Consider the following 26618-nt stretch of genomic DNA (forward strand, 5'->3'; position numbering starts at 1 on the left):
GTCAAACCTTGGTAAAGCCAGAGGTCGTACAACAATCTAACTATTTGCCTAGCGCCTGGAGAGACTTGCAATATTAGTTTTGCTGACAAAACAGTGCACAAGGCCCTGTTGTCAAAGCCCACATCGAGAGTGAAATTTTCACTGGACCTTTACGCATTGGGGTATGGAAAGGTATACCCAAGAATGTTCTGCTTGGTGAGAGGACGCATTTGCCTTGCAGGATCGCCGTGCGTTAGTGGTCACAAGACGTCAAAAGAAGGCGCAGGACGAGTGAGAGGCTATAGTTAGGCGAAATGAAATGGCGTCTGGTGTGAGAGCAATACCTGTTGAGGAATTGCCGACTCTCATTGAAGTGGATCAAAGTGATGATGACTTCAATGAGGAAGTAGAATCATCTGATGAAAGTAACAGTGCTTCAAAGCACATTGACAATGTCAATGAAATCCAAGAGGTAAATGGGTCACATGATGAACAGGATGATTCGCTGGGTATCTTTAGATTGTTTGATGAGGACAATTCAAATAATTGGAAAGCGGATGAAGTAAACAGTGGGAGTGAGTGTAATGATACCTCCCATGATGCATCAGCCCTTGATGAGCTGTTTGATGAGACTTCAGCAGATCTGAGTGACATCAGTGATGACAATGAAAGTGATGATGTCACTTCTAAAGTGCCCAAGAATATTTCCGCTGGAATAAAATGTCATCAGGAACATGCTGAAATATAAAGGTTAGATCGGGATAAGTTAAGAGAACTTCAATCAGCCAATCATACTCTTGCAAAGGTATGAGAGCATGCAGATGCAAATCAATCGTCGGAAAATCAAACAGGATTTTTCTGGCATGAGAATTTGTATATTGTATTGTAAGTGGATTTCTTCACATAAGGTGTGTGAATGTCGCAATGCACTGCTAAGAGTATCACATGACATACCTCTGTCAGGACACCTTGGCATTAAAAAGACTAAACAAAGGTTGCTACGATACTATTACTGGCCCGGTATTTTCAAGGATGTTGCCAAATACTGCAGGACTTGTAGTCCATGTCAAAAATTTGCAAGACGGAGAGCATCTGAGAAAGCTCCTCTTGTTTCAATGCCTATTATGAATATACAGTTCGAGTTAATCGCAATTGATCTTGTGGGTCCCTTGAAAAGAACTCGATGCGGAAATAAGTTTATTTTAGTCATTGTGGATTATGCAACTCGGTATCCTGAGGCCTTGGCTATGCCAGACCAGGAAGCCGAAACTGTGCGACAGCATTGATCGAAGTGTTTAGTCGTATAGGAGTAGCTGGTGAAATTTTGATGGACCAGGGTACAAATTTCATATTGCATCATATGACTGATATGTGTGCTAAGTTGAAGATCTCAAAGATTAAAACGAGCCCATATCACTCTGAAGGAAATGGATTATCTTGGAGGTTTAATGGTATTTTCAAGGCGATGTTACAACGTTTTGTAGCGGAAGAGCCGAAGGATTGGGACCGATATTTGCCGTACCTTCTTTTTGCGTACAGAGAAGTACTACAAGCGAGTAGCAGTTTCTCACCTTTCGAGCTAATATATGATCAAAGTATAAGGGGACCACTCACTGTGATCAGAAAGAGAGTGTATAGCCATTGTTTGGGCTGTGGAAGCTTTGAATCCTTTCTTGTGCGGGAGAGAGTTTACAGTTCAAACAGATCACAATCCGTTGGTTTGGTTAGACAAAATGTGTAGTAAAAATCGTAGGTTGTTGTGATGGAATTTAATACTGCAAGAGCATCAATTTAAGATTGAGTACAAAAAGAGCAGCGAAAATACAAATGCAGACGTATTGTCGCGAATGTGGAGCTCGGACGTACGGTAGCGTGTGAAAAATGTGACATGTCATTATTATATGTCATTATTATTCATGAGCTCTCATTACTATTCATAAGGGCATGTATATCTGTCTTGCCCCAAGTGTACTCAAGTCAGTCTCCAGCTTAGCATCACTGTATGTACGTAGCCTTGGTGCTTAGTGTAATAAAGTAGCATCTTAGATTATACAGTACTCGCTGTTTCCAGTCGTCTTTACATCCCTTCTACATTGGAATACTAGCCTTGCCGGCCCAAACACGCTACCCCGTAACCGACAACACCATCATAACCTCGGTTATATCACAGCCAGATTTCATTCCAATCTTATAAGCTGTTCTTGAGATATCACGCAGAGAGAGACAGGCAGGAAGAGAGAGAGGTAGACAGATAGACAGACATGCAACCTTAACGTTTGTTTAAACTGGTAGTGAGCATTGATAAATTCAGCTCAAACTCTCATTTTGAAAATAGAAAGATATCATTGTTACCTTCCAGTGTCACCAGCTTGGTCAGCTTTGCCTCCAATCTTGACGTTGACCTCTAAAGGTGATGAGTGTACAAGATTCACTGTAAAATGTAACCATGGAGAATGATGTATAAATGTGTGTGTGTAACCTTAAGAACTGTGTATTTAACAGAGATCATGGAAACCTAAGCTGTTATATAGTTTATGATAATTTTTCCCTGTTTCCATCATACCACCTTGCATCCTTTACTTTTACAATTACTTACTATTTGCATAACTTTAGTGCCATTAATTAACTTGAAATATCTGCTGTCTGGAAACTTCTGGGAACTAATTTTGCTTATCATACACAAGAAACGATTCTCTTTTCACATTCACCTTCTGGCCTAGATGAGTATCTGTCTAAATCTAATAAACAATCATTAGTTTACATTAGTCAATATTTAAAGGTCATTATGACATAAGAAGTATTCTAGTAGGAAACGTTATAAACTGAAGACCATTTGAGTTGAGCAAATCTTAAACCTGCAAGTGAGTCATCCTTTAGCTCTTGTTTATTAAATACTGTATCAAGACGTGGCCTTGGGACAGTAGAGAACTTTGCTCACCATTTTCGCTCATTTAAACATATTGCCCCAACATTATCACAAAACATCAACCAAATCTTATACTTTTTGTGCATCCTAATATACCAAACACTGAAGTATCAATTTGGCAATATGAACATTTTTTAGTCAAGCAATAAAGACTACCTTACTAGGACTCTCCAGTAGGGAGCATACAGACTCTCTATCAAAAGCAAAAGTCTCCCCTAGAACACGGTCTCTATTTAAACTCTGTATGGTTTCCAGCTACAAACTCGACCGCCCAAAGCCATGCCGGAAGCCCTAGTCTCCCTCTGTCTACATGTACCCTTAGATGGTCATGTCGAATCTAGTCTTCCACCATCTGATAAGCCTTAAGAGTGTCTGACCCATCCCTGTTCCCAATGCTCCGACAATCAAATTCTCAAACAGAAATCTCTGTTCTCTATATAGCCTGCCGAATTTCCCGCAAAAACAAAGTCAGAGCACTCTACTATATTTACAACAGAGCGGAAACAGTCTCATGCGAAAGTCGTGCAAAAGGTTATGGCCCCGAAAAGGGTTGTTTATGGTTTGGATTGACTTTGGCCTATGCCAATGCCTGGCTTAGTCTCGTCATCGTCATCATTCTCTGGCGAATATGGGGTACACACTTGGGGACATGGTTCAGGTTAGAGAGACAGAATGGCCGGAGACAGCTTTGTATTGTGCTTGTAGAAAGTTAAACATTATTTTTTTGTACTTCGGCACTGAATGTGTTGTGTTGCACCATTCTCCTCTAATTAGTATAGGATTCCCGTTTCGCAAGTCCTGCTGAACTTCAATTCAGAAATACATTGCTAAAGCTACACAGTTCAAAATGTCTGTGTGGTCGCACATACTATAGCACGTCCGGTCTGCGTCACTTCAGGCTGTCCATAACAGAGAATAATTATTCGACCTCGCTCACAGCACATACTCCAAACAGTAACTTATCACATCGCAGTTTAAATAATTTCAGAGAATTGGTACTTTTTTGAAAGCAAACAAAAAGTAAGCTGGTATATTAGCTAAGCTAAGCATACTCAACTCAACGATGTGCTAATAAGAATAATTAAAATACGAAATATAGAAACCTGATGAAGGGGTTCATGGGAAAATTTCAAAAAGTAATAGAGTCTTTTGATCTCAGGATGTTTTAAAGGCCTCGACGATGCCCTAGCTCCGCCAATTTCTGTTAAGTAGAAACAATTTAGGAGTCAGTGATTTTCTTGGAAATAAAATTTGTTAAAAAACTAAAACTGATCACTAAGTCAATTTATAAAATACAAACAGTAAAAGTTTAGAGGTTACTTATTTCAGCAAGGAGGGCACAAAGATCAAGAGTTGAGCCAGAGAGACGGATGAGTGAGAATCCTTTGGCTTGCAGGGCTGAGATTAATCCGTGCAAAGTTCAAAGAATAAATCCAACTTGGTTGTGAAGGTCTTGAAGAGTCTTGAAATAAACATAGCTGAAGCAATCCCAAAGGTTGACTGAAAAATTGTGCCCCCCCTATTTATACTCAATGATTCAATCTATAGAATATATATACAATCTATAACTTCTATTGGCCTCCTAATTACAGTTCTAAAATATCTTGATTCATGGTAAACACGAGCATCGGAATTTCTAGAAAGGGCTAAACATGACTAATAGGATTCAAGGTCATGGAGGCGAATGACCTTAAGAATGTTCTTGAATAATTAAACTCAGGTCACGAGTGGGAGAAAACGACTTAATAACAATCCATCCGCACATACACAGATACATAGATACATACATTACATTACATTATATTACATTACATACATCCCTGTACGAAAGATAAAGCTTGCTACATATTAGTACATATATGTTACAAAGTTGATAAACACTTTAATTGAACATGTGAATGTTCACCAAGTTTGCTCTAGTTTGGTACAAACTAAGGGGATTTTCACCGTGATTGTGGTGGAATTACCAAGCTTGTAGAGATATGTGAAATATGCATCAAGTTTAGTACTGACTTCAGACTTTTTTTGCTGTCCCACATGGAACTTGTACAGAATTGATATAATGAATGATAGCTTAGAAACCCCTGTGTTCAAACAAAATGAAAACTTAATTCTTTTAGAGTTGTAAGTTTTTATTTTGGTTAAATTATTAACTTGCAATATTTGCTGCACTAGGCCTACATGTAATGAAAAAAATTTGAAAAGCAAGACATCCATCAATTAGTCAACTCAGCTGTATATTCACAATTTCCTTTGGCGTATTTTAAACGATTAGGTACACAAATTCCAGTTACAAGACTTTTTTGTTTGAATAATGTACCTGATATTTGCCCGCCTGAAAGAAAGTCCTACATTGCTGCATGGTCCCCTCTGGACCATGATTAATGCCACAGAACCCACAGAAAGGCAATTGGCTAATCACGATGATTACTTGCATTATTGCACATGTCAGAAGACCATGGAAGTACACTGACACCAATGTCTTTAAGTGATTAATTTCAAGAGAATAAAACTTGGCCTAAAAGTAAAAGTACTTCGTTTTTTAAGTGAAACGGACGCTCGAATGCATGACAGTGGCGAACAGGTCAAAAGTCTAACCACAGGGTCCTCGAGCTCCGATGATGATGGTGATTAAACATTTAAAAATGAAGAAAAATAAAATATATTTGGACTCAGTAAAGTTGTTGTTGTTGTTGTTGTTGTTTGTTATTGTTGTTGTAGTTGATAGTATTTGCAGAACAGGACAAATTATGCGCTGCAAATTCAATACAGCCTCACTGTACACATGGAGGTAAGCTACCTCCATGCTATACACAAGCGCTGCAAAATTCAATACAGCGATATTGATGATGATGATGATTAAATATTTAAAAAGGGAGAAAAATAAAAATTTATTGGACTCTGTAAAGTTGTTGTTGTTGTTGTTTTATTATTGTTGTTGTTGTTGTTGATAGTATTTGCAGAAAAGAACAAATTATGCGCTGCGAAATTCAATACAGCCTTACTATACTATGCGCTGCAAAATTCAATACAGCCTAACTATACATGTGCGTTGCAGCCTAACTATACTATGCGTTGCAAATTCAATACAGCCTAACTATACATGTGCGTTGCCGCCTAACTATACTATGCGTTGCAAATTCAATACAGCCTAACATTACCCAAGGGTTGTCACTTCATTGCCACACACTTTTTTTTCAATCGCCAAAAATGCACCTAGCAAGCATCGAAATCGGTAAAATTCGACGTAGGGTCAAAGCACATTGGTCCTTCTCAATCATACTCAAACATGTTTACCTCTTACCGATGAAAAGTCGAGAAATCAGCAGGTTTTTCGGCGCATCTGGTCGTCTCTCACATTATAGATTTAAAAGACCGCGCGGTACATTAAGTCACATGGGCGCATTTCAAATCGAACCAATAGCTGAGCCCGTACTGAATGAATGGGCCCGACGTGAAACCCGGCAGTAACGTAAGTTTCTCACGTCTTTGGAAAGAACTTTCTCTTGCTATGGGTGAACTGCAACTGTTAAAGTTACCAGAATTTCATACGCAGACAGTGTCACCCATAGTCTTCAAAAGACGTAAGAAACTTACGTTACTGCCAGGTTTTCACGCTGGCCCATCCAGCTCTGCTATTGGTTCGATTTGAAATGCGCCCATGTGACTTAATGTACCGCGCGGTCTTTTAAATCTATAATGTGAGAGACGACCAGATGCGCCGAAAACCTGCTGATTTCTCGACTTTTCATCGGTAAGAGGTAAACATGTTTGAGTATGATTGAGAAGGACCAATGTGCTTTGACCCTACGTCGAATTTTACCGATTTCGATGCTTGCTAGGTGCATTTTTGGCGATTGAAAAAAAAGTGTGTGGCAATGAAGTGACAACCCTTGGGTAATGTTAGGCTGTATTGAATTTGCAACGCATAGTATAGTTAGGCGGCAACGCACATGTATAGTTAGGCTGTATTGAATTTGCAACGCATAGTATAGTTAGGCTGCAACGCACATGTATAGTTAGGCTGTATTGAATTTTGCAGCGCATAGTATAGTAAGGCTGTATTGAATTTCGCAGCGCATAATTTGTTCTTTTCTGCAAATACTATCAACAACAACAACAACAATAATAAAACAACAACAACAACAACTTTACAGAGTCCAATAAATTTTTATTTTTCTCCCTTTTTAAATATTTAATCATCATCATCATCAATATCGCTGTATTGAATTTTGCAGCGCTTGTGTATAGCATGGAGGTAGCTTACCTCCATGTGTACAGTGAGGCTGTATTGAATTTTGCAGCGCATAATTTGTCCTGTTCTGCAAATACTATCAACTACAACAACAATAACAACAACAACAACAACAACAACAACTTTACTGAGTCCAAATATATTTTTATTTTTCTTCATTTTTAAATGTTTAATCACCATCATCATCGGAGCTCGAGGACCCTGTGGTCTAACAGATCATTATGTATTAGAACTTTGGCCTTACAACATCATGTGTCGTAAAGCAAGACACTTGATTGGTCAATTTTGCCAACATCAAGTGCATACTGAGTCAGGATAGCTGCCAAATTTAACGCCGTTTTAGGGGAAATTGTCGATTATTTCTCTCATTGGACGATTAACGGAACAAAGAAGAGATTTGAGAGTACAACTATTGTTTGAAGGAGACTGCCTGTGTTCGACGCTGAGAGTTCATGTAAGTTAAATACATCGACCAGCGGATCACTGGATGTCCGTTATGTACACTCTAAATGGCCGTGGACACGTTGAGTTCCGGGTTTTTAGTGAGGTGTTGACCGAGAGTTTGCTGCCTTGACACTTTCCGCACTAAAGAGGACTGTTTCAAACCAACAACTGTTCTTTGAAAAGTTTACAACATATGGTGACAAGAAGTGATCTCAGTCCCTATAGATCACTGCATTGGTACTTACGTCGATAGCAACTCTACTGCACGCTGTGTGTAGGAATGTATAACACAGTGCAAATCGGACATGATACAGTTTTATTGTCGTCTCAGTTGTCGATGTCTTAATGGTGGAATAAATGTTTTCGGACTTGACGAAACTACTCTCTCCAAGTTGTCTTGGATTTGGAGGTTTTAGTTAAATGCTTTTGGAAGTTTCATTGCTATGTGTCTTATATATCGCTGTTACAGTAAATAATGTCAAGGTCATCAGAGTCTCAATCCTGTTTGTAGCAATGGAAATTGTTTTACCATGACTTTGCAGTTACTGCTTTTGATTGAAAGTCAACATATAGTCAAAGATCTCTTGTACACTCCATTATCAGGAAAGGCATTTTAAAATATTTGAAATGAATTTCATTTGTCAACAATATGGTATACATGTGACACAAATACCAGGTTTTTTATTCATCTTTAGATATGACTTATTAACATAACATTTTTTCACCAATAAATTTTCTATTTGGTATACATTTTAAAAATTCGTGATCTGTATGATCTTGCCAGAGCTGTCTAAAATAATATAATTTACTTTTTCAATGTAAATTCCATTATCAGGGAACATTTTAATTATTTCTTAGTACGTGCCGTACAACATACATGTATGCCAAAATTAATATCAACAAAAGTACCGAGAATTTATAATGGATATTTTTCTTACACAAAATTCAATATTGATTAATTTTTACTAACTGTAAACTGTTACAAGTACTAATTAAAATTTGTTATGTTTAACTGTGGATGACGGATCTGTATAATCTTGCCAAAGCGTTTTTCAACAGATAGAATTTACCAAACGATTTTCATGTTCACTTCATTGTCTACACTGTCGGTTATGTTTCCAACATATTAATGTTTTCTACAAACATTTTGTATTTATTGTCTAATATGATAGATCAACCTACTAACATTTTATATTTTGTATCAAACCAATATTTATAAAGAATACATATATTTACAGCTCATTTTATGTAGAACGTACTTTTGTATGTTTATTATAGAAGAGATATTTTGTTCTGTTCTACAGTAATACATTATTTTTTTTAATGAACAATTTATTGCCTGAGAAGTTTTCTTTTTACAGTATAGTGCAGTACATCACAGTACAGTACGTGGAGTGTATGTTGGATGCACTGATATCCTATCAGCTTTTTCATAACTTTTAATATCTATCATCTGGATACATGACTCTAACGTGAATGTTAAAATTCGCTGCTCACAAGGTAAACGTATCTAAAGAGTGAAAATTTATATGCCAGTTTAGAAAAATCATTTGTATACAATACAGTGGGGAGAAGCAGCACAAAGATGTCATGTACCAGATGCTGTGTAAACATTGCTGTGAAAAAGACATTGTCAGGAATTACAATCATCTAAACCCCCTAAATTTTACCAGAGCAACAGTATTTTTGCTGTTGCTAAGGCAACAGTTTCCATGCCCTTGATATTGAATCACACCCCCAACGCAAAGCTTGGTGTGCTCTCAATACAAACAAACACATGCAAACTTGATGCAAAGTTTATAACACTCTCCACACATACTTGCTGCTAACTTGGCTAATATTTGAATCAAAGTGTATATAACTGACTAGCAAGATTGGTACTTGTTTGGACATCAGAATTTGTATCGTTTGTAACAAATTAGGAATGCGGACTTGTGGCAAGTTTTGATCTCTCGTAAGGGTACATACATACATACATACATACATACATACATACATACATACATACATACATACATACACACACACGGACTTGTGGCAAGTTTTGATCTCTCGTAAGGGTACATACATACATACATACATACATACATACATACATACATCACACACACACACACACACACACACACACACACATACATACATACATACATACATACATACATACATACATACATACATACATACATACATACAAACAAACAAACAACCAACTCTGAGACTGGAGCTTCGCCGTCCCAGCTGAGATAAGTAGTCTGTACACTTTTAAAGCTTGTACTCTATCCCTGACTTAGCAATTAGTTTTATTTTCGTAATAAATTTTGTTTAAACGGAAACTGCTGAGTTCACCCTTTTGTTCGTTTTCTCTGCACGTAACAAAATTGGGGGCTCGTCCGAGAGACGAATATTTTGAGCCGTTTGACAACATTTTGACAGCCTTTTCAAAACTACTGTATACTGTGAACTCAGCGAAATTTTATCATGGCAGAATTTAAACCAGACGAATTTATGGATGACCTTGATCAGGACGCATTTGATTCCCTCAAAAAAGACAACCTCATTGCACTGGCCATTTTTTCCTTAAAGTAGATGTCAAAAGATCTATGCGCAAGCGGGAAATACAGTACCACATTGCAAAACATTTAGTTAATTTAGGCCAATTTGAGGAATCCACCTTGAAAGATTATGAGCCCGAGTCTACCTTTGAACTAAGAAAATTAGAATTAGAAATACAGGCAGATTTGGAGTTTAAAAAATTGGCATTAGAAAAATAAAAAATAAAAATGCACTTACAAATGGAAGAAAGACAGAGAGAGAAAGATAGGAAGGAAAGATTAGAAATGGAAGAAAGACAGAAAGAGAGGGAATTGGAAATGAAAGAAAAAGAATTGCAAATGGAAGAAAGACAAAGGGAGAAAGAAAGAGGGGAAAAAGAAAAGGAAAGAGAATTAGCAGAACACCGACTGCAGTTAGAAATGAGACGTTTAGAGCTTGGACAGTCAGGAAAATTCTTCCCTTCAGACAAGTTTGACATCACTAAGCATTTCAGGTTAGTTCCCTCTTTCCAAGAAAAGGATGTTGATAAATATTCCTTCATTTTGAGAAAATTGCTCAGAGTCTGAATTGGCCCAAGGAGTCCTGGTCCATGCTTTTGCAGAGTGCTTTGGTGGGTAAAGACAGAGAAATTTACATTCAGTTGTCAGTAGAGCAGGCTTCAAATTATGATTCTGTGAAGGAATTAATTCTCAAGGGCTATGAGTTGGTGCCTGAAGCTTACCGTCAGAAATTTAGGGATTGTGAGAAGGTGAAGGATCAAACTTATGTTGAATTTGCTCGAACAAAAGAACAACTGTTGATCGTTGGTGCTCTTCTGAAAAGGTCAGTCAGAATTATGACAAATTACGACAGCTTGTTTTGATTGAGGAATTTAAAAGGTGCATTCGGAGTGACATCAAGACGTTTATCAATGAACAAAAGGCAGATACATTGGAGGTTGCTGCACGTTTGGCCGATGATTATTCATTGACCCACAAATCTTCATTTCTCAGCAAACCATCCCAGTCCTTTTCCTACAGAAACAATGCAGGTAAATTTAACTCCTCCTTTTCATCCAAGAATTTTTCAAAGGACAGTAGGAAATCAAATGACAACAGTTCACAGAGTTCAAGTAACACTCCCACATCATCAGATCCCAAGTCTCAATCTCTTTCTGACAAACAGTTCGGTACACTTTCTTGTAATTATTGTAAGAAAGACGGCCATTTAATGTCAGATTGTTTCAAGTTGAAAATAAAACATGAAGGTCAAAGTGGTCAAAGTGGATCTAAGCCCACCGGCTTTATTTCTTCATCAACTCAATTAGAGTCTAATAATGTGTGCAACACAATTTCTGAGGTTGAACATCTCTTATCCCCAATTAATGAGGTCAAGGTCAATTCTTCTCAAGATAGCATTATGGGTATTTTGGAACCATTTATTCATGATGGTTTTATATCACTTTCTAGTGATTTTTCTTCAGCTACCCCTGTCAAAATTTTAAGAGATACCGGGGCTTCCCAGTCTCTTTTGTCGGCAGATACCCTGCCGTTTTCTGAAAAGTCATTTTCAGGTTCTAAAGTTCTTATTAAGGGGATTGATTGTAATGACTACATTCCTGTTCCTCTCCATGATGTCAATTTGTCTTCGGACTTTGTTTCTGGACCTGTGACTTTAGGTATTAGGCCTTTTTTGCCTTTTGAAGGGATTCACCTTCTTCTTGGAAACGACCTTGCTGGGACAAGGTCATTACTAATCCACTTGTGACTGATAATCCTAGTTTAGATCAGAATCCAGAGCCAATAGAGGAAGAAATTCCCGGTTTTTTCCCTTCATGTGCTATTACTCGAGCCATGTCAAAGAAAACTTCTGAGAATCAAAATACTCTCAAAAATAATGTCACAGATGTTGACTTAAATGACACCTTTCTCAGTCAGGTGTTTGACACGGATCATTCCGTTATCCCTCGTGGATTTGAAACTTCCAGTAAAACTTCTGCTTACCAAAGTCAGACATTTTCTAGATCAAATCTCATTGCAGAACAACACAAAGACCAAGATATTTTGTCTTTGTTTGACAGGGTAGATGATGAAGGTAAAACTTCAGATAGCTCTGTTTCCTATTATACAAAATCTGGTATTCTCATGCGTAAATGGAGACCTCAAGACATTTTGGTTGATGACGATTGGGCTATAAAACATCAAATTGTGGTTCCAAAGCCCTACCGTGCTGAAATATTGCACCTGGCCCATGAAACCCCCTGGGCTGGTCACTTAGGAGTCAGGAAAACTTATCATAAAATTCTCAGTCACTTTTAATGGCCCAATCTCAGGCAGGATGTAGCACATTTCTGTAAAACTTGTCACACATGTCAAGTGGTAGGAAAGCCAAGTCAGACCATTCTAAAGGCCCCTTTACAGCCAATTCCTGCCTTTCAAGAACCATTTAGTAGGATTCTAATAGACTGTGTTGGGCCCCTACCAAAAATAAGATCAGGAAATGAGTACATGTTGATAATTATGTGTACATCAACTCGGTTCCCAGAAGCCATACCACTGAGAAACATAAAGACAAAGACTATAGTGAGAGCTTTAGTCAAATTTTTCACTTTATTTGGCCTCTCTAAATGTGTCCAGTCCGATCAAGGCTAAAACTTTATGTCTGGTATTTTTCAACAAGTAATGGATCAGCTAGGCATTAAACAGTATAGGTCATCCGTCAGAGCGCTCTTGAGCGATTTCATCAAACTTTGAAAAATATGATTAGGACCTACTGTTTTGACACAGAGAAGCAGTGGGATGAAGAAATTCATTTTCTGCTCTTTGCTGTTAGAAAGTCAATTCAAGAGTCTCTTGGTTTTAGCCCATTTGAGCTTGTTTTTGGACATACAGTCCGTGGCCCACTTAAGCTCAGTAAAGAGAAATTCCTATCAGACGATGATGATTGTCTGAATATTTTGCAATATGTGTCAGATTTTCATACAAAACTCTCTAAAGCATGTGAATTAGCCAGAGAAAATCTTGAGTCATCCCAGCAGTCAATGAAAACCAAATACGATAAAAACACATCAAAACAGAAGTTTTAACCAGGTCAAAAAGTTCTTGTTCTATTTCCAATTCCTGGCAAACCACTCCATGCTCGTTACTTTGGGCCATACCTAATTGATAAGAAATTGAGTGATTTAAATTACATCATAATAACACCTGACAGGCGAAAACAAAAATAGCTATGACACATAAATATGCTTAAGCCATATTTGGATAGGGATAATCCTACTAAAACAAAGCCTGTCAGTGCAGTCAGTTCAAAACATTATCAAACCATGATACTGAAACTGACGTGATTGAAAATACTCTAAATTCAAAGCTGGGCTCGGTCAAGCTTCAGAACTCAGAAATCCTGGAGAAGCTGGAGTCTACAAAGTTGGCACACCTCCAGCCAAAACAACAACAACAGGTGAAAGAACTGCTCCATGAATATAAACACCTGTTTCAAGATGTTCCAACGAGGACAAACATCATCTATCACGACGTTGATGTTTGGGACAGTAAGCCTGTAAAACAACATCCATACAGACTGAATCCAACAAAAGTGAAATATTTCCAGGAAGAAGTCAAATACCTGCTGGACAATGACTTTATTGAACCCAGTAAAAGTAACTGGAGTTCGCCGTGCATACTTGTACCCAAATCAGGTCACAGTTATCGTTTGTGCACGGACTTTAGGAAGGTCAACACTTTAACAAAGACAGACACTTTCCCAATCCCGAGGATTGATGACTGCATCGACCGAGTGGGAAAAGCCAAGTATGTGACGAAATTTGACCTACTGAAGGGATTTGGCAAGTCCCTCTGACGGATCGTGCTCGTGAAATATCCGCCTTTGTTACGCCAGACGGATTGTTCCAGTACAAGGTGATGCCATTCGGAATGAAGAACTCTCCGGCAACATTCCAACGGATGATCAACGACGTCATATCCGGGCTAGACGGATGTGCAGCTTATGTTGACGACGTCGTCCTGTATAGTGACACCTGGGAGGAACACATCAAGCTCATGCGGAAGTTCTTTGAGAGACTGAGCAAAGCAATGTTGACTGTCAACCTTGCCAAATCTGAGTTTGGTTGGGCGAGGGTGACTTACCTCGGACATACTGTAGGACAGGGTTAGGTAAAACCTGTTGATGCCAAAATCAGTGCCATTCAAGTTTTCAAACTGCAAACGACAACTGATGCGCTTTCTCGGTATGGCTGGTTACTACAGAAAATTCTGTCCAAATTTTTCCACAATTACTGAGCCTTTGACTAACTTACTTAAAAAAGAAAGTAAAGTTTGTTTGGTCAGAGCAATGCCAACAGGCATTTGATACACTTAAAGCCATACTGCAAAGTGCTCCAGTGTTGTCTGCACCAGATTTCACTTTGCCATTCAAATTAGCTGTAGATGCTAGTGATACGGCTGCTGGTGCTGTTTTATTGCAAGAGGATAGTCATGGTGTAGATCATCCTGTTTGCTATTTTTCACGCAAATTTAACAAATCCCAGAGAAACTACTCTACAATTGAAAAAGAGTGTTTATCTTTGATATTAGCTTTACAGCATTTTGAAGTTTATGTTACTTCTTCAAATCAGCCAATAGTGGTTTATATTGATCACAACCCTCTTGTTTTTCTGCAGAAATTTAAAGGCAAAAATTAGAGATTGCTAAGATGGAGTTTAATCGTGACATTAGACATATCAAAGGCAGAGACAATTTAATTGCAGACTGTCTCTCTCGTATTTAGAGCTTATTGTTGTTCACACTTTTAAGATTACATTTGTAAAAGAAAGATTTTTCTTTGAAAAATTTTCTTTTTTGAAGAGGGGGTGTGTTATGTAGGTCATTTCCCCCCACACTCATCATGACCTGAGTTCAATTAGTCTAGAACATTCTCAAGGTCACTGCCCTTAATGACCTCACAACCTTGAATTCAATTAGTCATGTTTGGAATGTTCTAGAAATTTAGTTAGCTGTGTAACAGAGATAATTTTAGAACAGTAATTAGCATGTCAATAAAAGTTCTAGATTGTTCTTATATGCCCTTATGTAAGCACATGTGTATAATATATAATACATATATATATATATATATATATATATATATATATATATATATATATATATATATATATATATATATATATATATATATATATAAAATCTCCAGTATTTCGAAAGTGTGACATCATCGAAGACGAGGGTTCCCCCCAATATAGGGGCAGTATCCCTCCGGGCCGGTAGGCTAGGAGGGATACAGCTATGTTGGGGGAAACACGACTCTTGGATGACATCAAATGAGTGAGAAATACTGGGAGAATATATGTTTATCACATGCATAGACCCACTTTTTTTTATTCGAATAAATTTCACTTTCCAGTGCGATGTAATTTGGACCTTTGTTAAGTCAGCGTGGAGGATGAAGTGGTACGGCTCGAGCTGATTCCGTTCACATTTGGACGCACTTTCCTCTCTATGCGTCGGAGTAGTCTCTCGCTCTCGAATTTTCCGTGCAAAACTAGAATTGATATAGCCGTTATCATCGAGGACAAGGGAAAGGAGGATGATATAGTATCTTCAGATGCATTATTTTGTTTGAAGGTAAAGTAATAATGTAAAAAATACATCGAAATTTAACCTTGCCTTGCCGTTCATAGCGGTGCTTACATGTTGTTTATACTGTACGAACGAACACACTGTGCAATGCTGCAGTAGTCATTTTACTGCTATCTAAAAATCGTGTCAGTTCCTGATTTCGATCATAATTAGAGGTTATTACCCCATATCGCCTGTACCTGTGTCGTATCAGCATGAGTGTCATTTGTGCTGCGTCAAACGCAGCACAAATGCTGATACGACACAAGACACGAATGCTGATACGATACAAGGAACAGGCGATATTGAGTAATAACCGATTTATCATATACCCATGCCAATAATGTTACTAATAGTACTAAAAACCCCTAATTTTGAGGCTTTACTTTATTACACCTTGCGCATAAACATCAGAATTTTTATTTGGACAGGCTTCATTCATAAAGTATACAACAAAGTAAACATCACGCGCGACATCACTGCAAGTCCTCCATATCTCAATGAACCCCAAGAAGAAAGACACGGCGGAACCTTTTAAGGTTCAATATGCTATTACAATTGTAACCGATCAAAAACTGTCCTCAGCTTTAAATCTATGCTAATTTCGATCGCACTCGATCGTCGTACGGCACTGAGCACGCGCGGAGTGGTCGCCATTTTGTTTGTTTACCCTGAGAGTTGCCATGTCAACATTCGTCACGCGCGCGCCATTGCTGTCACGCCATGCGCTCACTACCTTTTTGGGGGGTAGACCGTGCACAGTGCCGGCGCCGCGCAAACAGCAGAATTTTTGCTAGAGCTTGGCCAAAACTATACGAGAACTTTAACAGGAAAACAATGGGAAAACATTACAATACTCAACATGTTATTCCGTATTTTGCAACCAGAAATACTCGTGTTCCTCGAAGCCCTTGAGGTATTTACGTCGGCTACATCGCTTCGCACGCGGGGAGCGGCAGCCGTTTTGTTTGTTTATGTTGTTTACAAACAAACTGCTAATGTGGGAGAACGCCAAAACCGATGGCGTTTATCGTGCATATATCGACCTTTACCGTGAAACGGTGAACGTCACTAGGATGAAGCCATACGGGCAGGGATTTATGATAATAAATGAATAAAATCACAATTGAACTCTATTACATTGTTCTTGTTGGTCATTTATGTAACCATACTGCACCTAGGAAAATTATGTTGCTCGAAACTTGCGAGGACTGGAGGAGTATGATGCCGTATGAAGATCGTACGTTCGCATATATTCTCAGCGCCTTGGACGTTGTTTGAAATTGAGAGGAAAAGTGTATCATCGTTCGTCGTGATTATGAATGAAACTAAAATTATAAACAATCACAGTAAACAAAACGAAACAAGAAACTTTTGCCATGTAACGTTCATTCGATCTTGAATTTACTCTGTCTTGTGAAAACAGTTCATTGTGGCCGCGGCTCCTATCGAGCTGTCCACGAAGTGGCACAAGCTTCTGAAAACCGCGTTTGCCGTACGTTACTACAGTAAACATTATCGCTTTAGTACAGCCTACCGCAGAAGTTCAACAGCAATACAACACTTTGCCGATGCTAGGAATTTAACCCGTCACCTGACAGGATGATGTGTTGATTTTAATACATCATATTCTTAATATATATGTTGGATTCTTGTTCTGTGATAAATTTGTCGACTTTAAGGGATGACTCAGCTGTTTACGACTCGTGACGAGATAGCACAGTTCACTGGTAGTAGCAAACGTAGGGAGCAGACGAATGTGAGCGCTCTCGTTTTCCCCACTTTCACAATCATCGCTACCAAGAGCCTTGACTTTTTCGCTATTTAGGCTGCGTTCACAATTAGGGGGGGGGGGGTTGGTAGAATCGTGATTGAAATCTTATTTTTTTCAGATCCCCCCTCAGTATCCTAAAAAAAACCTCAAATGCCCCCCCCCTCTATATGGTCAAAATTTTTCAAGTCCCCCCCAACTATCACAGGCCCGCATATTTGTAAAGGATGTGAGCGCAGAAAAAATAAACATGTACTGCGCCGTTCTGCTCACAGGTGTTCAACATTACATGTATTGGCACTTTGTATAGTCATATTCCCAAGGCAAGTTCTTTAGTGAATTTTTTTAGATTTATTGGTAAAAGCAACCTTGAGTTAATCCAACTCTGGCCAGGTCAATTGCTCCTGCCGAAGAGCACACAAAATGACAATCATGAGAGAGTAGGTAAATTGTGAATTCTGGCTAATTGCCATATTGTAAAAAACTGAGCACAGTGACCTACCAAAATTTTTTTCAAAACTACAAGACATATATGAATAAGATGCTGCTCAAAATTGACAATACTGGAAGGATAAAATATCCTATCAAATAAATGTTTTAATCTCTAAAATTTTGGGTGTAATAATTGCAAATTTGGTTAAAAAATAAATAATTCCATTTTGTCAAATATTTTTTCATTTAGTCTTTACTATTCAAAGTTTTACCTCTATGTCATTTTATGACAAGAATGTGAAAATTTAGAAAATTAAGCATGATGACCCCATCTTTTTTCTTTAATATTTGATTGTTCTCATATGCCAGAATTAAAAAATATCAATGTGTTCTTCCATGTGTTGCTCTCTGGCCTGATCTTGTGTAAAAGTATGTTTCACTGCCATGAGTGTCATTTGAACCAAACTCTTCTTTAACTACCATGTACATCAAACTCAGAGCTATCTCTGTCACTGTTCAGGTATGCAGTAACAGTGACACTACAGTAGCAGAGCATAAATGATAGTTACACTACCTGTAGGCAGTAGCTGTATTAACTTTGATAATTTGAAAATATTTTTTTTCAGTTTATACAACTGCATTCTTGTTCAACTCCCTAGAGCATGTTGAATTGTCCAGTATTCAGCTTGCTATCACAGCCTATGTATGTGTACCATGCATTTCTATCACTGACAACTGACTGTCAGTCTGGAGTACTCCAATTACATTATCACCTAATACATATATATATATATATATATATATATATATATATATATATATATATATATATATATATATATATATATATATATATATATATATATATATATATATATATATATATATATATATATATATATATATATATATATATATATATATATATATATATATATATATATATATATATATATACAGGCTTTGTCAACAAACTTAATATTGTGTGTTTGAGCATGATGTAGGGAGATAGCAAGAAACTGTAGTTGTTGTATTGCATAAAAATATTGCAGAAATCATTAACAGTTGCAGCTTTTTACGACCAATCACACATTTTTAGATTTTTTCGAGATAAAAGTCATGAAATGTGACAAAATGGTTCTAGACTTTGTTAAATTATTACTAACATTAGAACATTTTAATGACAAAAATTGTATTCATTTTTCATTAAATTACCTACAAAAACTTGGAATTGGAAAATGTAAAACATAAAGGGCAACCAAAAAATGTAAAGTTCCCCCCCTTACAGGTAGAGCAAAATTTAAAGTCCCCCTCTACTACCCACAAAATTTTCGAATCCCCACCCTGAATTCCTCCAGCCCCCCCCTCCCTAGCCGTTTTTGTGAACGCAGCCTTATTACCTTTACCGCATTTTTCTCTAAACTCCTTTGTGTACACTCACGGGAAATTCATACTCATCAGATATCCAGTAATAAGCTCCCTCAACAATAGAAGCGAATTAGTATCGACCTACAGACACAGAAGAAAATTTCTGCTGTGCAGTCACTAATATATACAACTTTTCGCACCAAACAATCAGGTGCCAACAAAAAAAAGAAATTGTTCCACGCCCTACAATATATTCAATTAGCAGCCCAAACGTTTCAGTCGAACACAGCCACCCGATGAGTGTAGGCGGCTCTGCAGCCTATACGAAACAAATTTGTGGTGGAAATGTAATTTAGATTATCCTGATCAACTCAGTTGTGTATTAAGCTCTACTCTAGTATTCAGCAGTCTACTCCAGTTGATCTTGAACTAAACAAGTATATATACATACATACATATATATATATATATATATATATATATATATATATATATATATATATATATATATATATATATATATATATATATATATATATATATATATACTGCAATTTTTTCTGGTTTGCCGGCAAGCTAAATTCAAGCCAAAAATAAACCGGCTTGTTTATCAGTTAACAGATTGTTTGGAGTTGTGAATTTGGCTTAGTTTTGGCTTTCTGGCATGCCAAGTCTCTTTTCTGTGCATGCCAGTTTGGTTTGTGATTTGGCATATATACATGCCAAGTGAAGATCATTTCAGCTTGCCAGTAAGCCAGTTAGTACTTAACAATGGTTTACAGGCAATCCACTATTATATGAATTAGGCTTGTTAGCAAGCCATGTTTAAGATGCTATGGCTTGCCCATATACCAGATAATGCTGAACAGTGGCTTATATATGAACCAATATCACACTTCTCTGGCTCAACGGTAAGCCAATTCTGGTTCCATCTGGTTTGAAGATAAGTCAATATTAGTGCAATGTGGCTTACAGACAAACCAATTTCTGACTAATTCTGGTTTACAGGCAAGCCACTTTAAGGATTCCTCTGGTTTACCAACAAGCCATTACAAGCTGGCTTGTAGGCATGCCACTCTAGGGCCTTAGTATGGCTTGCTGACAAACCAGATCAATAGTAACCATAATGGGGAATAATTATTTCTGACCATCCTTCAAATTTAAATTGCATTTCTTCAAATTTTGCAGATACAGGGGAGGATTTTCATCCAATGAAATGGCCTATTGGGTTCTCTACGTGATGGAGCTACACAAAGCAGGACTGTAAACATCTGAAACACAAAAAACAGCTGAAGTAGTTAGAAATCCTGCAAGCTACATTAAAAAAACAACAACAACAATAATCAAAATTAATTTCAGACTAACATTTATTGCAATTTACAAGAAACAGTAATTGTTGCAACATAATTAAATCTAATACTTACAAGGGAATATTCACAAAACTGACATTCTTATGAATGCTACTTGTAAAATCATATTGATAACATAATTTGATATTATAAAGTTTACCTCATGCATCTGATGCAAAATTGCTAGCTGCTTCACTGGGAAATCCCCTGCACACTACAGACTACTCATATATTGTCAGCCCATTTACTTCACATCCCAGCTTTGTCAAGCCAGAAGTGCTCTACAAATTGAAATGTTCCTTTCACACATCTGATGTAATTAAAGTTTGAAACTCTAGATAACTAAGCAAACGTAGCACAATATTGTCTCTTTTGATACTGCTGAATATAACACCTTCAAGAAACAACACAAACTGCTTGCTCCTTCATAGACGAGCGCACCTAAACAGGGATGCTGCTCTGCATCTCATCCGCAGAATGTGAGTTTTCCAGCATCCTGGAATATAAAAGATGTAAACATTCAAAATTTGAGGTACAAGATTAGCTCCTGGTAAAACACCCAGTGCCCAGCTACTAGTGCAATGAGGGCAAGACCTAGCTACTGGTATGTTTAGGGCATTTGAACAAGTATATTGGACTGTTCATCGGTAGCATTCTAAATTACGGTCATGTTCTTAAACACATATTTGACTGCAGGAACACAATTATCAAATCTTTCTTGGTGCACCAATAATCTGACATGACTGCTCAGGGCAAGTCTCTTAGCATGACAAAGATAGCTTTTACAAGTTATTGTCAATGTCATAGCCGTTGCTGCATCAGTGCACTTGCAAAAAATGTGTAAAACTATGGTTTGAATGTGATGAATGTGATGAATTCCAGAATATCAAAATGAATTTATTACAAGGCAAATATATTAGAGTCGCAGTGCAATGTCCTTTTGAGACTTGCAAAGAAGTTGGAAAGACCTTTGAGAGAGCATTTTATCACTATGGCTACGCAACAGTCATCATTGATGATATACTTCACATGTATGTATTTTGAAATAAGTAAATGAGGCTCCATTAACTGTAACTTTGGGCTACTTCTTCAGTATTTCAGCACTGTTTATCAACTACAGTTTCTTGGCCTACTTTCTACAGCATACTAAAATGCCAAGTAATATGTTTGTAAACACAGCCTGTATATTTGATCATTTTTGTCATCGACAAATGAATTCTTGTCCTGCCCTAAATGAACTTTTCAACAATAACAATGCTACATACATACTGTACTGTGTAGCTAAACATTGGGGATTTCATCATGCTTCAATGACTTGGATGGGAAATTGCAGTTGATAAGCAGAATAAAAATGCTGGCAGAAAGCCCCAAAAGTTGTGGCCAATGGAGATCAGAACAACAGAACTAAGCCATAATCTACCAGGTAAACATATGATTCATGTGAATGAGGGTGTGATTGATTGCCATATTGGCCTGTTTTTCTTGAAACAAATTGACAAATGCAGATTTGGCATGGCCATGTCCATGTACAACATCCTAGCACAGCTTTGAGGAGCACATCTGTGTACCACCTATGTAGTTGACAACACGGTAGCAGGGGTAATTTTCACATTTCCCTAATATAGGAATGTGTGCTGTAGGTATGTAATGTGCCTAGCACTATATGTATGTACTAGAAGTGTTGTTCACCTCTCTGTACCAGGATCCATGTTCAGCATTTGAGGCACAGTGATGAACACATCCGCATACCAGCCCTGTTGAAATGTTTAGCCCCCTTCCCACCCTGGTCACATAAAAACTTACTTCTCTGTACCACCCTTAGTGTAAACACACAGTGCAATTGTGCCTAGTATGCAGACATTCATATACCAGTTATGTTGGAATCCCCCCATTACAAAACTGTACACCTTGCTTCTACAGGGTTAATTTTGAAGGAAATGTTTCAAGCTAATGTTTTCAAACCCATGTTGCATGTACTATTTACAAAACTATTGTACTGGACTGTTGACACACGAGGTACATGGATGTGAAATGCAGCTGTGCTAGTTATTTTTCTGACTATAGCATATATGGGGATATTATTTTAATAGCTGGTAGTCTCTGTAACTTCTCAGGGCTGGTACAGCTGTGTGTACATCCCTGAACCAGCCCTCAGAAGGTAACAGGGAGTTTTCCAGTGTAGTGTTAGTGTCCTCGTACTGAATCTGAGAGAAATCAAATACGGCATGTTGAAAGCTCCATCAGCTGTAACTTTTGGCAATTTCCAAGTAGTTTTGTTTTATGAAAAAAAACCTGCAGTTTCTTGTTCTACTTCTTAAGGCATAATGAATGTCAAACATACATTATCAACCCAGTTCATATGTATACGATGGTATCAACCAGGACTCGAACCCACAACGCACGGCACCCAATCACCTAGCGCAGAGGACAACAGTCAAACCGCTCGACTATATATTTAGCATGGTTATTGTTGAAAATCAAATTTTAGTCTGGAATAGAATTCATTTGTCAACAACAACAATGGTTGTTAAATATGTACACAGTACATTGTCAAGCAGAATATTAGTATTCAAGAGACTGTTATATAGCTATTGAAACTGCAGTTTGTACACACAACAATGAAGATTGAAAATTGCTAAAACTTACAGCTAATGTGCCTTTAATAATTTGCACTGAATTACGGTAACAATTTTTTTCAACAAGCAATACTTACGTCACAACCGTAACCACTTGTCCAACTGCATTTTTTCCACAAAAGACATTCTTGAGGACCCAAAACGTTTGATGCCTGTTTAACAACCAGGAAAAGGGTAAATTACGTTCATTCTACTCATCCATACATCAGACTAAGATTCAATATCATAAACCAGGTGCATGCAAGTGGCTCCCCTCACGTGATTGATTATTATACCTCTGCATCTGTAACCTATGGAGTTTCGTCGTACAGTAAGTTTCCGTATCAGAGGATACAGAGTCCAATAAATTTGTTGCAGAGTACAATAACCTTTGGTGTTATTGGACGCTATTTGATATTTGCCCTCAGAAAAACATTTACGTCAGAGCAGGGAAAAAGGAAAGATGATTTCAAATTTTTAACAAAATGTGTCAGCGTTTCCGTTACAATTTCAAAACTTGCCTACGATTTTACGCAAATGAGTTTTTATTTGCGTAAAATGTATTCAAAATGCGTACGGTAGGAATCAGTATCTGAAGTGAGCTTGGCAGTCTTTTCTGTAGAACTTGGGGGTTTCCTGTAATGTGCATGCTCTATTAACAAAAAACAACAACCTGGGGGGCTTCAAGGTGTAGCTGAACGTTTGCAATGCCGTTATGCATGTCCCGTATATGATCGTTGAGCAGCCCAATGAGTTCATGTTCAAAGAAAATACCTTCTGACTACGACATTAGTGTTTTCAAAGGGCCAACAAAAAGTAGATACTGTTCAAAGTCCAGCGGGACCTCTCAAGAATGCAACCCGACAGAGTCTAAATGGTCACCCGTATAAAACACTTTCCAAATAACATGCGACGTAATGACCATTAACTGTATTGTGTTACCAACAACCAACAACGTAGACTCGATCGATTCTCGAATTTTTTGCATCTGTAGTGCCATTGTCTGTACAGAACTGATTGACATGACGTTTTGTGATGATGAAATACAATGTTGCATAAAGTGCTGCGGTCTGCTAAAGTCTAAAATGTTGCAATATCATGATAAATGTCACTTGCAAGCTGGTGCATATGTTCTATTTTTGTCCTGCATTGAACCATGTTCAGGCAATGTAGTGCGGGCCAAGTACGTCGTGTCATTGGGCGGCATTTCTCAGTGCGTATTTGTTTACGCAGTCATGATTTTTTTGCGTATTTCAGAACAATTTTGCGTAAAATACGCAGGATTTTGCGTTAACGGAAACACTGCAGTGTACTTCTAAAACATTCAGTACTTCACAACGTAACTAGTGGTGAATCAAAACCCTGTGAATTAGAGTGAAATTATGCTGCTGGCCTACAATTTCTATCACGTACACTGTGCTGGGTGAAATTTAGTTCTGTGCACTTAGCCGACACGCTGAACGTGTTCTCAGTTTACTTGTAATCGCGTAGTGTAGTACGCGACGGGCATCCCAAAAATACTTTAATTTTGACTCTTTTGTGGTAAAACCGGACTAAAAGGTGTATAATAAGGTTATTCACAAAATACTGGGATTTATGTCCTCGTACATTGTACGCTTTCAAATTGGTATTGTCCTCGATGCTACGCATCTCGGACAATACCTCTGCTGCACGATGTACTTGGACATAAATCCCAGTATTTTGTGAATCACCTTAAGGCAATACCAAAGGATTCATATTGCTAAGCAACAGTTGCTAAGGTTAATTTCCAAAATCAATCAAAATGCAAAGTTTTCATGCTTTCTTTGCATAATAAAGATTTACAGAACAATACGATTGCAAAACACGCACGTTTGTCACGCGATTGGTCCATGACGTCACACATATACAAATTTTCACTGCTCTACTTTAAAACGTTTCAGCTCCTACAAAATTGCACCAAATTTTAGAAAATTTCAGAATGTAACACATGAGATATCTGTTTAGAGCCTCTAGCATGGATTAGGTCATCTGTTCAAGAACAAACGATTTTCGAACAGGAAAATATCTACTGTGTAATTTTGTGAAATTTTGAAGGGTTATATGGCGATATCTCGTAAACGGTCCGGATTTTTTAGAAACGCATGCTTATCTATATTTTCATGTATGACATCAATAACCCTACCAAAAGTCAGCTAAATTGGTTAACAATTGAGAGACTTGAAAGATTTTGAACATTTTCAAAATACCGACAGTCGAAAATCCATAGAAAACAATGAACAGTAAGATTTTGCACATGCAAAAGTGTGCGTTAAGAACGTTGCCAGCGATAGCAACCAAAGCGCACTTTGAATCATTCGGTATCGCCTTAAATTATAACAATAATAAGTGTAAACGTTTACGTCTGTTGTGTGACTACGACAAAGATACGTCACAGATATGTAATAACAGCTGAAATCAGAACAAAACCCAAGGTGTTAGTGTAATATGTGGAAGTATGAGGAACGTTCACGCCTGACATGATTACTATTGCTGCAAACAACGAATTTTGATCACGTTTTATATTCACTTTCTAAGTTCCATATCTGAGGGCAGAGTCTTCATTCCATTTCCACATTGTACTCAGAGAATCCATCGCTAATTTTTGGAACTGAAGGCATTTTCTGTATCAAGTATATCATGCCCTGGACAATCTGTTGAAAAAGAAACAAATAAGTATCTATTACCGGTAAGTGGAAGTAAATGGTCAACATTTGTACATATAGTCATTTGCTGAAAATGAATCACTTTAGTATGTACCTGTCTTGAATGACAAGATAGCTCACAAGATTTGTGTAAGCAATGATGTTGAAGGACCCAAGTTAAAATCAAGCTGTGGAAACATAAATTTGCCTTGAATAACAGAAACAACCATTACATCATTTCGGACAAATGATTTGTTAGGTATGTTTGTCTGTATTAAATCATCTAAGTTGCCAGTTTGAGGTTATCATCAACATAAACAAGAAATATCATCCAGCGTATGTTTGTTATTGAAAGAATGGCATGAGGGTACCTGCATCTAAGCTGTGGCAAGTCAGTTTGCCTTAAGATCACACAGAAAGGTAGCTAAAACAAATGTGCAGTTTACTCACTTTTTCTGGTCCCTTCTTATAAAATGGGCATCTCTCTAATGCGGTAATAGCTCTAGTTGCAGCTATTTGTTGGTTTCTCCGTCCTATACGATAATGACAAGGGGTTATTAAATGCAATTTTCCTGTGAACTGATGGATGACAAAATTTAAATGATTGCCATCTCTCCGTTCAGGATGAACAATGGCAAGGGGTTATTAAAT

General features: G+C 37.6%; 1 protein-coding gene across 1 annotated transcript in view; it reads right to left on the reverse strand.

Annotated features, from left to right (window-relative positions):
* The window catches only part of LOC139145149 (uncharacterized), a 91830-nt gene that overhangs the window by 42764 nt on the left and 22448 nt on the right, over positions 1-26618 (reverse strand). The window contains exon 5 of the mRNA XM_070716129.1: positions 2332-2410. Within this exon, the coding sequence (XP_070572230.1) occupies positions 2332-2410 (79 nt within the window). The remainder of the gene's footprint in view (positions 1-2331; positions 2411-26618) is intronic.

The sequence above is a fragment of the Ptychodera flava genome, chromosome 1 (assembly GCF_041260155.1).
Source record: "Ptychodera flava strain L36383 chromosome 1, AS_Pfla_20210202, whole genome shotgun sequence".
In the NCBI taxonomy this organism is placed as follows: Eukaryota; Metazoa; Hemichordata; class Enteropneusta; family Ptychoderidae; genus Ptychodera; species Ptychodera flava.